Source organism: Rattus rattus, chromosome 13 (assembly GCF_011064425.1).
Source record: "Rattus rattus isolate New Zealand chromosome 13, Rrattus_CSIRO_v1, whole genome shotgun sequence".
Lineage (NCBI taxonomy): Eukaryota > Metazoa > Chordata > Mammalia > Rodentia > Muridae > Rattus > Rattus rattus.
The window spans coordinates 32805278-32823602 of record NC_046166.1 but is presented as its reverse complement, the minus strand read 5'-3'; the positions used below and the strand labels follow the sequence as shown (position 1 = coordinate 32823602).

Here is an 18325-nt window from a genome sequence, read left to right as displayed (position 1 = left end):
GTAAGATATGGGGCTTTATTTAAAGATCAAAATTGGCTCCGTAAGGAAGGAACAGAGCTCATGTCTGTGAGGAAACTACTTCAAGTGGCATAACCTTCTGCTATTATCTACAGGCCTTGGAAAATTGAGGTGGAGTCCTTGGGAACTGACCAGTCTATCAACACAGTGGAGTGCACTTATCTTATATGATAGGCTTATGTTCCAGACTCAACCATTAGTGAGTCAAATGGCTCTAAGTATGTCATGGGGATATTAGACAATCTGTTCAAAACAAAAACGAAAAAAATCATACACAAATGCTCTAAAAGCAAAATGTTTCAAACATAAGGTCTTATATTTTTATTATCAGAATAGAAAATTGAAGCTATTTGTTTAAAAAAATATTTCCCTAGGCCAGTAACTTTTCCACCATCCAAAAAATTTGGTCAGTTTTTGGAAAATATGTCAGAAACTTAAGGTCAAACAAATGTCATGTCACCAAGAGTTAGTAGGTACTACAAGGTAAAATAACACAGGCAGTGCCTGCATTTCCACATACCTAAGTCTTATATATCAAGTATGAGGTTTGTAATTGGGCAACAAATATGTTACATGTATATTTCCAACTTAAAAGAGTTGTCTGAGCTGAAGAGATGGTTCATCAGTTATGACTACTTGTTAGTCTTCCAGAAACTGAGTTGGTTCCTAGAACCATATCTGGTGGCTCATACCTGTTAGCATTTTGTTTAGGCTCCATCCCACAGTTACCTGGCAACAGCCAGGTATACCTGAATCACTACCAAAGGGGCTGCTTGGCCCCGCCTCTCTCTCTCTTGTGTTCTTGCTCTTGCTATGTCTACCCCTTCCTCTCTTTTCCTCATTTCCCTCCTTCCTCTCTCCAAATGCTCATGGCCAGCCTCTACTTCTTTTCTCTCTCTGCCTTTCTCTATTTCTACTAACCTCTCAATCCCCTCCCAATCCTTGAATAAACTCTTTTCTATACTATACCATTGTGTGGCTGGTTGCTAAGGTAAGGGACCACAACACCCAACCCCTCTTCGCACACGACTGCACACCCACGACTTGTAATTCCAGCTCCAAAGGATCCAATGCCCTTCCCTGATCTCCATGGGCACCTGTGCACACATATTCACACAGGCACAGATACATACACATAAATAATAAAAATTATGTCTTTAAACCTTATTGTCTACTGTTGTTGGTGTTATTAGAAAGTAAGTATAATGAAGTATCTTGTGTCTTTAAATTGAAAAAGGTGAGTTATGTAATATACTAATACTCAGTATTTTTTTAACATGAATCTATGGCTTTTGTAATTCTTCTTCTATTACTTTTGCAAACTTGCTGTTATACTGGAGGTTAAAAACTTTATTTCTTTATGCCTTCAACAATTATTGCATTTTAATACAGACAGTTATATGATCAAATCATCTGTTTGGAAGTAGGAAGTTTTTGAGAAAAAGAAGTAAGCTCTGGGTTTTGCCTCAGGCTATCATCTCAAGTTCTTGTAACTGTCTTCTCCAAACAGATTCAGAGCTCTTGCTTATGAGATGCCACATGATTATCAACCAGTGATGAGACATGGTGATACTTGCAACTGAGCATGTGCAACAACTTCCTAGTGTAATTTTTTGCCATCATAATGATGAATAACTTCCATAGCTTTGTATTGAACTTCTATTTTCTGAGTCTAGGACTTTAAGTCCTACTCCATTTGATTCAGAAGCTCCAAGTTTCTTTCCTGGATTGCATTACTAATTTGTAAGTTGGAAATGGGGATGCGGAGTACCTAATGAGGAAAATGTAGCCTTTGTAGCTCTCATGGCTTCAGAAATTTTGATATTTTACCATGCTTGGTCTACTTTTGCCAGAACCACAGGCAGAGGTCTGGCTGCTGGCAGAGGAGATGATCTGAAAACTAGAAGCCTCAACAGTGCAGTGTAAACTACTTTCTGATTAAACAAAGTAAAGAGAGAAGGTCAGCATCTCAAAAGCAGGATCATTTGAACTTACTGTGCTGGCAAATGCTTCTACAGGTCAAATGAGGTTTGATGTGGTCTTCCTAGAACCAACCATAAACTAGATCTTTAAAGGAAGACTTTTCATTCCTAGCAATCTTATACGGCATCATTTTCCCTCAATACTGTAATTTTACTTCCCCTGAAGCATTTTATTAAATTGTATTTTGAAAATAAAACATTAGATTAATATAATGTTATGTTAGCTTTATACTTTAATGTATTATCTCTTCCCTTTCTTTCTTAATGACTTCATTTAAAGACAGTTTTTCCTATGCCCTTATAATATTACTGGATAGCCTGGAACTCTTTGTATTTCAGAATTTTTTTAATTGAGCTGAGCAATGACAACAATAGACATGCTAAATAGATGAGGAAAAACCTCAGGTGGCTGCAGCATATATAAAGAACTATAGGCAATCAGGGATATGTTTGACTTTCTCATCCTTCTATACTTACTTCCCAAGTACTAAGGTTGGATAAGTAAGCCACCGATTACTCACTTCCTGCTTGAGGGGTAGGGTGGAGGGAAGCTCTAACTTCATGGGTGCTGGGAAAGCACTTTATCAATTAAGTTACACATCCAAACCCAGATATTTATTTTTAATACTTTTATCCTAGGGAAAAATAGCTTTCTTAAGGTGCCTTCTATAAAGATTTTTCTTTCAAAATACACACAAATACCCAGAAGTGTATCCAAAAGTAAAATTCATTTGATGTGCTAGAAAAAAACAAGGAAGCAAAAAGAAGTAGCAAAAGGATAACAAATCTTGGGAAAGTAAAATGTATTAACTACATGGAAAGAGTTTTGGTTATGTCTAGATGCGATTCTCGTACTGAGTCATCACTTCTGGTGACACAAGTAGAGAGTTTCCAAACTAGATGGAAAAAGCAGCAGAGAAGTCATGCACACATCTTATAAAGACAGATTGCCAAGAACATCAATGACTGGTGCTGTAGGGTGGGGCAAGGGCCAAGGAAAGGAAGTAGGGAGGGGAACTTCAAGCTTTAAAACATGGTGTCTCTTCAGGTTGTTTGGAGCAAGCTTCGGGCATGAACTCACTGCTAGTTCTAGAATGTGTTCTTATTGCCTTGCCAATTGTTGGTGTCTGAGTTCATACTCATGTAAATAAGTAGCCGAAGAGTGAAGACATAAGGTATAAGTGTCATCAACCCAGGACTGACACTGGGCAGTAGCTGAAGTTGGACAGGAGATGGTTTCTTTGTTACCTTTCTTCACCTCTGCCTGGACTCATTATCTGGTTCCATTCATATCTGCTGCTGTTGTAAGTCCTTGTGTCCCAGAACACTTTCTTCCTTGTCCTTCCTCCAGCAGATAAACTTTGTATTTTGTTTCCTCTGGGTTCTTATCTCTGCTGGGGAGAGTCTGATAAAACTAACGTGTGCTGAGTTGTTTAATATTAGATAATAGTTTCTATCTTGCCCATCAAAGATTGTATACTAAGAACTTTCAAAGTTTCAACTTGAATGGACAAGGTTGGGTATTTTGTATATGTAGTAGAGAAGCTGGTTAGTAGATTGAAAATTTTGAATTAAGTAATGTCCAAAATGATTCATTCAGCTTTCTGGGCATACATTTCAAACCTAGTATTAGGCATTTGCAAAATACAGTTGAATTCACTACTACATATACTCATTATATGCTTGCTTGATTTTCATTAACTGGTTACTTTTCCCCTTACTTCATATTCCTCTTGATTAAATGTACCTACTTGCCCACCCCCATAACAGACATACAAGGTGCCCAACATAAATCTTTGACATGCTTATTGTGGTTTGAATGAAATGTACCCTGTAATCTTGAACACTTGAATAATTGATATTAAGTTGGGGAGGAGTGGTCTTGTTGGAGGAAGTGTGTCACTGGTGTCAGGCTTTTAAAGTTTAAAGACTGGGCCATTTATAGTTCTATCTCTCTGCTTTGTGCTTGCAATTTGTGATGTGATCTTTTGGTTTGCTGCTCCAGTCACCATGTCTGCTTCCCTGACTTGATGGTGAAAGTCTCTTACCCCTACGGAACTTTAAGCCCAAATAAATCCTTAAATAAGTTACCATAATCATGGTATTTTGTCATAGCAATAGAAAGATAACCAATATACTTATTTATTTTGTAATGATAGTTGCATAGTTTCAAACAAATTAACTTCCTACTCAGTGTGTGTGTGTGTGTGTGTGTGTGTGTGTGTGTGTGTGTGTGTGTGTGTGTGTGTGTATGCTTGATATTTGGGGTAGGGAATGAGAAGCCCTAAAATCTCTTTTCATCTAATTTTAAGTACATGATGTATTAGTAACTATAGTTACTGGTTACAATAAATATCCTGAATTTACTCCTCTTAAAAATTTATAGTCTTTGGCTACATTTCTCATTTTCTCTATAGTGTAGCTATTGGCAACCAGTATTCTTCTTTTTGCCTATAAGAGATCATGTTATTTTGTTCTGTTTGTTTGTTTGTCTGATTGTTTAAGTGCTTTTTCTTTCCCCCAGATTCTACCCATAAGAGTGAAATATATGCAGTATTTTTTATTTTCTGTCAGACTCATTTCAGTTGGTATTTTGAACATACAGATTCATCCTTACTAGAGTAAATGGCAGAATTTCTTTACTCTTATGACGGAATAATATTTCTGAGCATGTTGCATCTTTAACCTGTCAATATATGTGGGGTGGCAGGCTGTGAAATGTATGCTGATTTCTGATTGAGATAGGTTGAATTCCTGAGGACCCTACAAGGGAAGGCAGGCACATTCTCAGTCTCCCAGATCAAGGCCTCACTAGTGCAGGCCCCCACAGACCCCTGTAGAGAGGTTTGAGACAGACCAGTCAAGTAGGGCAATGCCCCAAGCTCCTCCTTCACAGGTGAGGACTTGACCACATATAACAGAGGTTTAAGAGAGATCAGTTTTAGAAACAGGACCACACCCCCGAATATGTAGATGAGGTCTTCCCAAGCTCTCAGGCCAAAGCAATAGGAGGAACCTACTGTCAGACAATGACCCATCCAAAAACTATATATAAGAGTTTTGTTCAGGATTAAACATGTGCAGGAATCATTCCATATTTTGAGAGCTTCTGTGATAAGAGCTGTGACACTTGGGAAAGAGATCTGCTGTCCTGAAATTGCTGCCCGAAGCTCCCTCTGCACCCCTCTCTGGCTAGTTAGTCTCCTGCTGGCTAAGCCCAACCCAAGCAATTAAAGTGGCAGCATCAGAAAGGAGCAGAACCAGCAGATGAGGCAGCAGAAGTAGTCCCCCCTCCCTGCCTGAGTTATCTCCCCCTCACCTGCACCAGCGCACCTAGTCGGGTGAGAGATCTCCATGGGGAGTCCCAGGTGCCAGAGCCCCACAAATATACATTTGGCTTATTTTCACATTTTTTCTATTGGAAATAATGCCTCAAAAAATGGAGGAATCACTTATCTCTTTGAGATAGCAATTTCATTTCACTTGGATATACATGTAGAAGTATATTGATGTAAACTAATCTGATAGGTTATCTAATCCCGAGGCCAGTTCTAAACACATGTATACATGGAAACATTAAATAGTTCTCTGGGAATCACCATTCCTGCCATCAAGCTGTATTACAGAGCACTAGTGATAAAAACTGTATGGTATTGGAATAGAAAAAGGCAGGGAGACCAATGGAATAGAATTGAAGACCCAGAACTAAACCTACACACCTATGGTCACATGCTCTTTGACAAAGGAGTTAAAACCATCCAGTGGGAAAAAGACAACAGTTTCAACAAATCTTGCTCATTCAACTGGCAGTCAGCATGTAGAAAAATTAAATCAATCCATTCTTATTGCCTTGTACAAAGCTCAAGTCCAAGTTGATCAAGAACCTCCACATAAAACCAGATACACTGAAACTAATAGAAGGGGAAGTGGGTAAGAGCCTCAAACACATGGGCACTGGGGAAAATTTCCTGAACAAAATACCAATGGCTTATGCTCTAAGATCAAGAATCGACAAATGGAACCTCATTAAAATAGCAAAGCTTCTGTAAGGCAGAAGCTTCTTGTATAAGAGAAAACGGCAACCAACAGATTGGGAAAGAGATCTTTACCCATCCTACATTTGAAAGAGGGCTGATATCCAATATATATGAAGAACTCTAGAAGTTAGAGTCTAGAGAATCACATAACCCTATTAAAATGAGATACAGGGCTAAAGAAAGAATTCTCAACTGAGGTATACCAAATGGCTGAAAAGAACCTAAAGAAATTTTCAACATCCTTAGTCATCAGGGAAATGCAAATCAAAACCATCCTGAGATTCCACTTCACATCAGTCAGAATGGCTAAGATAAAAACTCAGGTGACAACAGATGGTGGCAAGGATGTGGAAAAAGAGGAACACTCCTCCATTGTCAGTGGAATTGCCAGCTGGTACAACCACTCTGGAAATCAGTCTGGCAGTTCCTCAGAAAATTGGACAAAGTACTATCTGAGGACCCAGCTATGCCACTCCTGGGCATGTACCAAAAAGAAACTCCAACATATAGCAAAGACACATGCTTCACTGTGTTCATCATAGAAGCTTTGTTTATAGTAGCCAGATGCTGGAAAGAACCCACATGCCCTTCAACAGAAGAATGAATACAGAAGATGTGGTACATCTACACAATGGAGTGCTACTCAGTTATTAAAAACAATGACTTTGACTTTATGAAATTCTTAGACCAATGGATGGAACTAGAAAATGTCATCCTGAGTGAGGTGACCCAATCACAAAGGAACACACATGGTATGCGCTCACTAATAAATGGATATTAGCCCAAAAGCTCAGATTACCCAAAATACAATCCACAGACCACATGAAGCTCAAGAAGAAGGAAAATCAATGTGTGGATGCTTTATTCCTTCTTAGAAGTGGGAACAAAATACTCACAGGGGGAAATATGAAGACAAAATTTGGAGCAGAGACTGGAGGAAAGGCCATCCAAAGACTGCCGCGCCTGGGTATTCATCCCATATACAGTCACCAAACCCAACTCAGACACTATTTCAGATGGCAAGAAGTACATGCTGACAGGAGTCTAATGTAGCTGTTTCCTGAGAGGCTCTGCCAAAGTCTGACAAATACAGAGGCAGATGCTTGCAGCCAACCATTGGACTGAGATCAGGGTCCCAGGTGGAGAAGTTAGAGAAAAGATTGGAGTTGCTGAAGGAGTTTGCAACTCCATAGGAAGAACAACAATATCAACCAACTAGACATCCCAGAGCTCCCAGGGACTAAACCACCAACAAAAGAGGACACATGGAGCAACTCATGGCTCCAGCCGCATATGTAGTGAAGGATGGCCTTGTCTGGTATCAATGGGAGGAAAGGTCCTTGATTCTGTGAATGCTGGATGGCCCAGTGTAGGGAAAAGCCAAAACAGAGTGGAGGGTGGGAGTGTGTGTGTGTGTAGGGGAGCACCCTCATAGAAGCAGGGGGAGGGGGTATGGGATAGGAGGCTGCTGGAGGGGAAACCAGGGAAGGGGATGACATTTGAAATGTAAAGAAATAAAATATCCAATGAAGAAAAAAAAACATTAAATAGACTCAACAGAATATTTTATTTGTTATTACATATATAATACATACTTGTAATTATAATACTTGTAATTATAATAATTACAAGTAAATATAATAATTACAAGAGTTAGTGACCTTGAAAGAAAGTTGTCTGAACATTGGAAATGTTGGAAAAGTGAAAGTGATGCAAATGCAGTATTCATGTATAAAATTCTCAAAAATAAAATAAATGCAAAAATACCTATAATAAATGACTATGTTATGACAAAACACACTATTTTGTATGTTAACATAAAAATAAATAAAATCTTCCAAGGGATTGGATTGGGATTGGAAGATTATGTGGAAGATTTACTTTTATCATTTTTACACAAAAATTATTTATTTATCATCTCAAGGGTTGAACTTGGTTTTTGTTGTTGTTTTTTTTTTTTTTTTTAACAAGCACCTTTACTCTTGAGCATCTTGGAGGCCCATCTCTCTAGTTAGTTAGCCATTTATATTTTAATTGAATTTTCTGCATACCTTGCAAATCCGTTTTAAAATTAATAAAAATAATAATTTTTGATATTGAGTTGTGTATCTTTTTATCGGTTTATCATCCTAACACCTTACCAGAACTATGCGTTGTAAATACTTGCTCTAAGTTCACTGCCTTTTAATTTTTCCAGTCATTTTCTGTTTTATAGCATACACTGAGTGTAATATGGGCTTACCTGTTTAGTCTTTTGCATTTGTTACCGATGCCTTTGACTTCCACTCAAAATCTGCCACTGCGCTGATTAATATCAGGGAGCTTTTCCCCTTTGTTTCTTCCTGGAGTCTCATGGTGTTGCAGCTTGTACTGCAGACCCTGATTGAGTTGAAGTTACTTTTTGCCCATGTTGTAGGACAAGGCTTCTTCTCCAACTTTCCTTCCCTCCACTCACTCCATTACTCGATCCTCTAATACTAGAATGCATTACCTGGGACCACTCCAGATGCACATGCCAAGGAAACAGGCAGGCTAACTGCAAATCTTCACCTCTCCCTCCTCTCTTTCAAATAAAATCCCCTAGTACCACCCTCAGGTCTGTAGCAGATGCTTACTGTGGCCTCCCATCTATCCCTGTCCCCATCTCTAGTGCACAACACAGATTATCCCCACCTTCTTCTTCTCCACATTCATCATTTTATCCCACTCCCCAGTTCTATTAGGCTTTCCCTGACAACCCACAGGCCACCCCCACTTCAGCCAGGGTCGCATGTAGTCTAACAGCAAGTCTTCACCTTGCCCTTCTGTCCTCCAACCCCATGATCCGGTCTCATTCCATCTGTATGGCAGACCACTTGAGTGGCCTCCAGCTTTTCTCTGCTCTCATCTCTAGCAGATCACCTAGATTTTCATCATCCTTCCTTCCCACTCATCATAGCTCTGGGTTAAAGCAGGAATTCTCTGGAAACCCTTCAGCCAAGTCTGCCAGCAAAACAAGGAAGCCATAAAAGCAAGTAGGCAAACTTCAGATCTTCCTTTTATCTTTGTCCTCAATTGTTTCTACTTTCAGATTATCACATTTAAATAAGGACAATTCAAAAGACAAAAGCTGAAGAAAGCCTATTTTCTCACTTGATAGGAAAACATAGGCACAAAGCTCCAGAGTCCAATTTTATTTCTCCCATGTTCTGTATATCTAAAAATAAAATTTTAACCTACTGGGGTCTATACCAGAGGTGTCTAGTGTCTTAGCTGAACAATCATCTTTTATTTGCTTTTAGACTTCGTCACAATAAATTGTTTCAAATACATTTTGAAAACATTTCCAGCTAATAAATATGCAAATTAGATAATTGTGTCAAACTTAGAAAATGAAGTATCTGGCTCTTGTTTTTCTAATCCTGGTCATGAGGTTTTTTTTCTACATACACACTGTAATGTCCATACTTTGAAATGAGAGAACAACTATGAATTCTATTTGCTGAGTAGAAAAGGCAAATATAAATTTTATTTATGTGGAGAATGAATGCATAGAAGAGAAAGAGTTGATTCACAGTCTTCCCTTTATTATAAAGAAATGTAAGGAGCAAGAGTGTGACAAAGAACCAGCTGTTGCCTTAGAAATATCTGAAGTTCAAACAGTCTTAAAGTGAATACGTTTTCTCAAAAAGTGATGTTTATATCCAGCCTGGATTGATTTTTCCTCATCACATTACATTTTAACATATGTCAGTGTGTGTGTGTGTGTGTGTGTGTGTGTGTGTGTGTGTGTGTGTGTGTGTGTGTGTGTGTGTGATGAGATGGAGGGAGAAAGAGTGGGTGGGAGGGAGAGAGGAAGAGAGAGGGAGGGAAAGGGAGAGGGAAGGGAGGGAGAGAGGGAGAGAGGGAGATGGGGAGAGAAGGAATCTCTAGAGTGTTATTACATCTGCTTTTTCCCCCTTCTTTTCATCTTCAGGACTTGAGTGCTTAAGTGAAGTGTCGCAGATAGAATTGGTGAATATTTACCATTTTCATTAGTCACCCATCTGAACTACAATAAAGAAAGATCTAGGGGAGCTGAGACCCATCAGTGCTCTGAAATGATATTGCAGAATGCAGTCTGCTCAGCACCCTGCGGGGCTGCCTTGGAATGTTTTAGAACATGAGAGAACAGAGTTGTGTGGGGAAAATGACAATGCTTTTTTCAGACTATGACTATTGAACTCCTTCTTTCACAGTCCAGATCAACTCAGAAGTCACATGCATTGCTATATGCCACTGTGGGACAAGGCTTCATCATGGGGAGGCCTGTTTCTCCATCTCAAGTGCTATGATTATAGTATGAAAAGCATATTCTTTGTTCAATTGAATCTGAATCAACAGTGATTACAAACATCTGTGTGCAGAGAATTGAATTCAGAAATCTATTCCTTATGCTTTCATGCTAGACTAAACTGTAAGTGCACATTTCTTTGAGAAATGTCCAACTTTTCTCCTAGTATCTACTCTACTTTAGACCTATGCACCCATCTTACTCCACCTCAATTTTAACATTTTACCATTTGCAGGAACGTTATGCCCCCCTTGACCAGCTTCAACACATGGACGATGTATAGGCAAAGGAAACAGAATGAGAAAGTCGGAATAGAGGGTGAGAAGCTTGTGATTTGATAAGGAGTAGCTCTGATGGAGAGAAGACACTGACCTGTGATCTAATTGTGGATGTCTGCCATGTCTGGCTAGAGGGCCCACTTTCATGCTTCTGGAAATAGCAAACAAGGTTTTGGGCTGAGAAACTACTCAATGAGAAGAGTAAGATAAATCATCTCAATAAGAGTGACTATGGTTTTAGGTTAATTACAAGAAAAAATACATTAATGAGTACACAATGTCATGAGAGCTTGACTTTGTACAGTGGATTTGGGTCTGAGAAAAAAATTAGAAAAGTAATTAAGAGTCTAGTCTGTAAAGATTACTTTTCCTGACTTGATGACCTCATAAACCTCAGTTATATCATGCTCGCCCCATAAAATCCTAGGTGTCTGTGTTATTCACATAAACTTACACTACTCCCTTACTGGTTAAGATACAGGAAGAGGAAAAACATAACCGTGTTTTCACATAGCATTTGGGTGGCCATCAGATAAGGACGATGAAATTTATTTAAGAAAACTGATACTCCAAACATCATTGCTGATAGAAACCTTCCTATCCCTACCCTTTTCCATGAAAAGAAATAGAGCAGCAGATTTTTATAACTCTTTCACCATAAAAAGATTTGAATTGGATTAATCTAAATTTAGATGGTTACTATGACTCATTAGGTCTTAGCCAGACTGCCTAGAGAATTAGACACCTACATGGCCTTTATCATGGGGCTGCCTAAGTGAATAGTGTCACCCAATTCACAAGATATCCTACCAAAACAATTCAGATTGTAAAAACATTGGAGACAAGCAATATTATAATTGTTAAGAAAAAGCAAAGTAGAATAGCAATTTTATTTATATTTTATTTTTTTAGAATAACCATTTTAGAGCCAACTCCTTGGGATTAAAAAATTAATTAAGGTGTAATTGTAAGTGGCTTTTACTTTGTATAAACTAACAAGTCATTGCTCTGTGTTGTAGAATAGTATGTTTTTAAAATGCATTAAATGTCATTTGACCTTAATCCTGGCTTATAGAGGAATTTTGAATTCAAGAACCTAGCCAGTGGTTCACTTTTGTCAGCTGAATCGTCTCAATTATTAGTAAATTCTGTGCTTGGAAAACGCATGCATTTAAATTGGGTACCATAATTCTGATGGTACTTCATGATGCATTCTTTTTATTTGTATTTGTTCATAGCCCCTTGTCCCCTTTTCCCGTTTCCTCTCTGGAAACCTCCTACCCAACCCCTCTTCTCCTTCTTCTTTGAGGGTGCTCACCCATCCACCCACTCCCACCTCACTATCCTGGCATTTCTCTACATTGGGCAATCGAGCCTTCACTGGACCAAGGTCCTCTCATCTCATTGATGCCAATAATGCTATCCTCTGCTACACATGGGTTGCTCCATGTGTACTCTTTTTATATCCCCCTTTTAGAGCACGACTATAGCTAGTCTCTTTTTCTTATGCCAATTCCATATAGCGTGGCTAAGATGTTGGCTTACAGTAATAGATATGGAAGCCAAACTGGGCAAATAATAGTGCAGTCAAGATAACCTTGGAAATATGTGGTAGGAGAGACTTTTAAGAGAGGGGAAGTGTTAGGCATATTTGAGTTTCAGAGAAGCTAGTAAAAGCACCAAAACCAGAAAAGAGAGGAGAGAAAGAGGGAGATACCAGGGAAGAAACAACTGTACATTACTTGCTGCAAGAAGTCATTGGTGCTAGATCAGCCCACAAAATGATCATCACACAACAGGATCCCTAAGGCCTCCTGAGATACACCTTGACCTTTCAATGGAGTCGTATGCTGATGAATACACACAAGTTGCAAATAACACAAGTTGAATTAGAGTGAGTATAACTATTGAATAAAGTCCTGTATTGTAATATAGTATAACATCCACTTCAGGGTATTGCTTTCTTATGCTTATGAGTATGTGATGAAATGGGAGTTGTGATTTTTATTGCTTCATACTCATAGGAGAATGTAGTATTATCCTGTATATTGCTCACTGTGAAAAATATTAGTACTCAAATTCAATGTATTGTTTGAGTGTACTGTCAGGGTGCCCTGAAAGCTTCTAAGCCAGCATAGGAGTCTTAGTGCTAGGTAAAGAATCACATTTGACACAGTGACCTCTTATGCAGACCCTGGGTCCTGGCCTCCAGAGACTGACCTCATGGTCAGTTTTTTTACACATTTAAACATAATGGAATTTGGGATTTACAACCTTTACACTAAGAATGGATTTTATTGGCTGATAAGCAGAGAAGAAAGACCTGTACCAAGAAGGAGAGATTCTCTGGGTGGAGGATGAAAAAGTACATGGGGCTTCTTTCATATGGATGTGCCCCATTCACTGCAGGCACAGGGCTTGACCATTGATCAGGATTTTGGCAGGGTGGGAGAGGGGGCGTTCATCTGGAGGTTGGCTCCTAAGGGACTAGCAAAGAATCACCAGGTTGACTGGCCACTTTCCAATCTGGCATTCCAGATAAATAGGTGGCCTTCGTTTACTTCTGCTGAAGAAAATCAGCTAGTGTGATTAAAAATCTGCATTTCTTCACTGCTTATTTTAAGTTGTGCCTGCTACAGTGTATCCCTCTTAGGCTAAAAACTGTTCATTGAAAGATGACAAGTCAAGCACTGTCTACATTTGTTTTCTCTTCTATTTGTAACTCTGTTTTATTCCTAATGGACTCATCTACTAAATGTTTTCTATCTCATGCTAGATAGAATTTATTAATATAGTTTATTAATATTTAATATCGATTATGAATATTTGTTATTTTTTTCTCTGTGACCAAGTCATAGACAATAAACAACATCTGGAAGAAGGCTGTTTTTCTGACTCTGGTAGTGAGGGTCTGTAGCCCACCATGTTGAAAAAGCACAGGATCAGGAGCATGAGGTGTCTGGTCAGAAGTCATTAGCAGTCATGAAGCAGAGAGGGGTGGTTGATGTCCAGCATTTCTCGTCTTTATTTTTTACAACTCAGTCTGAGACCCCAGTCCACACATGGTGCCAAGCATGTTCAGAATGAGTTTTCCCTTTTCACTTGGTTCTCTCTGGAAATGTCCTCACAGACACACAGCAAGCTGTGTGTGCCTCTCTCGTTCCTATCCTGTCAAGCTGAAAATGAGCATTCACCATCAAAAGATAGTAGTGAACACAAATACCTTAGAAAACATAATTTCTGTTTACACCGGTCTGCATTTTGTGCTCTTATATACTTCAGTTCTATGGATATTGTATTTCCTAAAAGTCATGATTTCCATGACTTAATCTTAACCGTTATTCATTTTGATTTTCTTCCTCATTTCCTTCATTTCTCTGGGTGTTTTCCTTGATCTAGAGATTTTTAAATTTTTTTCCTTCTATGTTGAGAAACCCTCCTCAGTTCTCCTCTCCTCTTCCTTCTCTCCCTCTCTTCCTACCTTTTGACCTTTTCATGGAAGGAGCTCATCCAAGTCAGGTGGTACTTGGTGATTTTTATGTTACTTTACAATGTTTTACATATTTTCTTTTGTTTTAGGATTTTTGTACAATGTTGTGTGCTGTCTTATTTCAGACCTAGTTTCAGGTAGCATCAGCTGCATAGCAAAGCACACCCACATTATGGATTCAAACAACAGTCTATTTTTTAAAATTTTTACTTCCGTATGTTGATAATTTGGGTTGTGTATAGTGAAGAATGTTTTCTGCTTTGAGTCAGGCTTGGTTAACTTTGGATGAGATTCACTCATTTTTGTGTAGCAAATCCCTCCAATTTGTAAAATTCCATATTGGAAAGAGGCTAATACACACACACACACATACACACACACACACACACACACACACACACACACACACAGCACCACCATTACCACCACCAACAGCATCAATAATGAAAGGAAGTGAGGTCATGAATTTGAAAGGGAGCATGAGGGATGGGGCAGTACATGAGAGAACTAAAATTTGCAGAATTCATAAAGCTCCTCCTCAAGGTTACAGACACAGTAAATACAGCCAGGGTGGGAGACTGACCAGCCAAGCTGTCTAGAGGAGACTCCCATGAGCAGAATGGCCTAGAAAACATTCCTCTACCTGCTGAGGTGAGGAAGACATGTACAGAGTGCCAGGACCCCAGGTTTCTTGAGTTGTCTCCCATGTTGCAGTGGATTTTTCAGTGATGCAGTTGCCTTGGAAGCACCCCTGTTTCTGTGAGTCACTTCTCAGCCATATTCCTGGAAACAATGCCAGTATACTCACTGGTTTACCAAGTTGGACACTGGGGTAATAGTTACTTCTGCCTGTGATGAACTGATATGTGTTTCATGTTTCCCCGGGAAGTGTCTAGTGCCAAAATATATGTGTTTTTGAATGGGATGGTTGGGAACTGTCTGAGGAGCTATTTTAGAATGAGTGGTTGAATGATTTAAATGTCCTAGTATGGGAAAATGCTGTCAAATGCTTTTTCTCTCAGGTATTTGCCACATCAAGAAAAAGCTAAGGCAATGATTTAAACTAGCATTATATTTAAGTTTAAAGGACACTAGAGGAATGCTAGATACTTTAGCTCTTCCCTGAGAACCAATGCCTCATATTCTCATTCCAAATGTAGAATTGTTGCTGCAGTGACTTTGCAGGTAGAGATCACATTTCAAAACATCATACCATGCCACCTTTACTCGTAGGTGGGACTGTTTGTGTTGCTTTTGAAATTACCCTAGTATAGAATGAAGAAGATAGGAAGCAGGTGTGTCCAGGTCCTGTCTGAATAATATAGAAGACTTTGAACCATGGTGGAGCTGTGGACAGTAGGTGATATGAACCCTTGGACCATTACCTTGATACCATTACCATATACCTACATTGTTAAATACTTTTGTTCAAAAGGAAGTTATGATTCTATTTTGTTAAGGCTCTGAGATGTGAGAATGCATTTCCTACAGTATAGTAGTTCTACATTATCCATGGTTTCAGTATTCATTGCCACCAATAGTCTGAAAATATTAAATGGAAAATTCCAGAAATAAATAATCCACAACATTTAGGTCAGTGCCACTTTAAGTAACATGAAAACATTGGGTCTTCCCATTGGGTCCTAAGTAGCATTGTGTCTTCTCATTTTTCTCTTGCGTGGGACATGAATAATGTTCAGTATGTCTATACCGTATATGCTATACACTCATTATCACTCATTAACCATATGTCTATCAGCTTGGCAGTCATGGTATCTGAATGCTTGTGTTTATGTAATACTCATTTTATTTATAGTTTTTATTTAAAAAAATTAGGGTGGCTGAAATTTTATTTTTTTTCAAGTTCTCAAACTCTCTTTTCATGAGTTGATATCTGTAGGTTTTCTGTGCTGAAAAATCTAATTCTATTTATGAAAAACCTATTTTAATAGTTAAAATTACATATAATTTATATGAGGATTTTCACCGAAAACTACAATTAAGGGAATCAAGGTCCATATTCTGTATTCAATTTAATTATTTCTCCTACTACTATATAGAGATATATTAACAATTTATCTAAAGTTACTTATACAACATAAATTTTAAGTAAATAAAATGTTTAATATAATGTCATAATATTTCAGCTTTGTGTGGTATCTGATTTTAAATGAATTTATTGTTAAATTGGATTTTTTAATTCAAAATATAACATACACAGATATTTAAAATTACAAAATAAATATCCATAAGTACAAAGTTTAAGTTGTAACTTTACTTCATAAGGAAAAAGACATAAGATGATAAAGCACACTACACGTATGTACAGTACTTGCTGATTGGTCCCTACTAGAATATGCATATGTGTTTATATCTATTTGTAAATCATTTCTACTAAGTCTTCCCGGTTATTGATTGCTGGTGCATGTCAATATATTAGGTGAAACTTCAGACTAATCATTCATACTCAAATTACTCCTTAAAATTAAGCAAATATCTTCATGGAAGAATTAAAATGATGCCAAATATGCTAATACTTCAGTGTTTAGGAATTGCTCACCAATTTCAAATAGGTGTGACGGTGAGGTAGGAGGGTGGGTCTTTCTCCACAGTGAGTAGCCTGGACTTTTCAGGCACAATGAATCATTTGCACAACATTTCTTTGAGGAATTGTCTGATTTGAAAATCGTGTACTTTGACTTTTATTAGGGTTAATTACTGCTTGTAAATGGTATTAATCAAATGGTATACATCTAATGATTCTATCTTCAAACATCAGACAATAAGGAGAGCAAAACAGAACTAGTTATCACTCGAAGTTATAATGAATTTTGAGTCCATGTACAAATACATTTTAAGTTTTGGCTTTGGCAGAATTGTTAGGTTTATATACAAGACTAGGTAGGACAGGAGAGATAGCTCAGAGGCTCTGAGCACTTGCTCTTCTAGAAGACACTGGTTTAATTCCCAGAATCCACATGGCAGCTCATAATTGTCTATAACTTCAGTTCCCAGACATCCAACACCCCCACACAGACCCCAAATCATGACCAATGCACATCTTAAAAAAAGGAATTAAAAAAAAAGGTTAAAAACCAAATAGGCAATTTATGTGAATTAGAATACAAGAGTTTTATTGAAAGAGGGGCACTTTTGAAATTGGTATAAATCAACAGAGAAATAATCTGGAAAATACATTTGTATCATTTTATAATATGCATATTATATATATATATATATATATATATATATAAATTTACACCCACCCCTATTTTGCTATGACTGTTAAAAGTTTCATTCCTGAGTGTTTTGGAGTCCATTACAAATTTTAAATTCAGAAGGAAAAATAAATCATCTTCCTTGATTTGAGGCTGAACTGTGAATTTCCAGTGTTAATAACAGGATCATATTCCCATAGAACAGACTTGTCACTGGGACATGGCTACACTGGAATTCATTCCCTAACACTGGCCCACAAATACACCACTACTTCAAAGAGTTGAAATGTTTAGCTTGCAGAGCGAGTGCACACTTTCATTACTAAATATTTCCATTGTAAAGGAGCTTCCCCCTTTTGAAGTGCAAACACACAAAGAGAGTCATTTAAAGTCTGCTTTGACTTAAATAACAATTCAAGTATCTCCTTTAAGAAGACTTTCTGAAAACCATTAATATGTATGAGGCACTGTCATAAATATGTTTTCTGAAAGGCAGAATGTCTTTTGAATATCCTTTGTTTTGTCTTCATATAGGTTATAACCCAGTTTTGGTTTGCACTGCGCTTTTTGCTAGCTTATCATAATCTTTAACCATACATTCAACTAATCATTTGGAAGAATATTAACATCAGATATGTGAAGGTAGGTTTCATCCTGCGTCATTCCATTGAAAAAGCTGTATTAGTAGAGCTGCAGTCTGAGTGAGTCACTTGTGCTGATTGTCAGTTATGACTGATGGTGAGGAAGCTCATGGGGCTTTCGAAAAGGATGGAAAGAGGTCATAATCTTGGAAATGAATTCCTTTCGAGGCCGTGATCTTCATAATGGCACCATTGAGAGCATCATCTTCAATGAGATTTATTAATCCATTGGCAATGGCTGATGGGCTAAAAATGAAGATGTTTGTATTTTGAAATTAAGAAATCAAACTAAGTAACTTCACATCATTTTTTAACACACCCACCTCCTATTCATAAGGAAACATACTTC

General features: G+C 38.0%; 1 protein-coding gene and 1 long non-coding RNA gene across 2 annotated transcripts in view; one reads left to right on the top strand and one right to left on the bottom strand.

Annotated features, from left to right (window-relative positions):
* LOC116914400 overlaps positions 1-18325 on the top strand; it is a 42762-nt gene that overhangs the window by 12545 nt on the left and 11892 nt on the right. The window lies entirely within an intron of this gene.
* The window catches only part of Hpgd (15-hydroxyprostaglandin dehydrogenase), a 31362-nt gene continuing 30267 nt past the window's right edge, over positions 17231-18325 (bottom strand). The window contains exon 7 of the mRNA XM_032918627.1: positions 17231-18222. Coding sequence (XP_032774518.1) covers positions 18084-18222 — 139 coding nt within the window. The 3' untranslated portion in view covers positions 17231-18083. The remainder of the gene's footprint in view (positions 18223-18325) is intronic.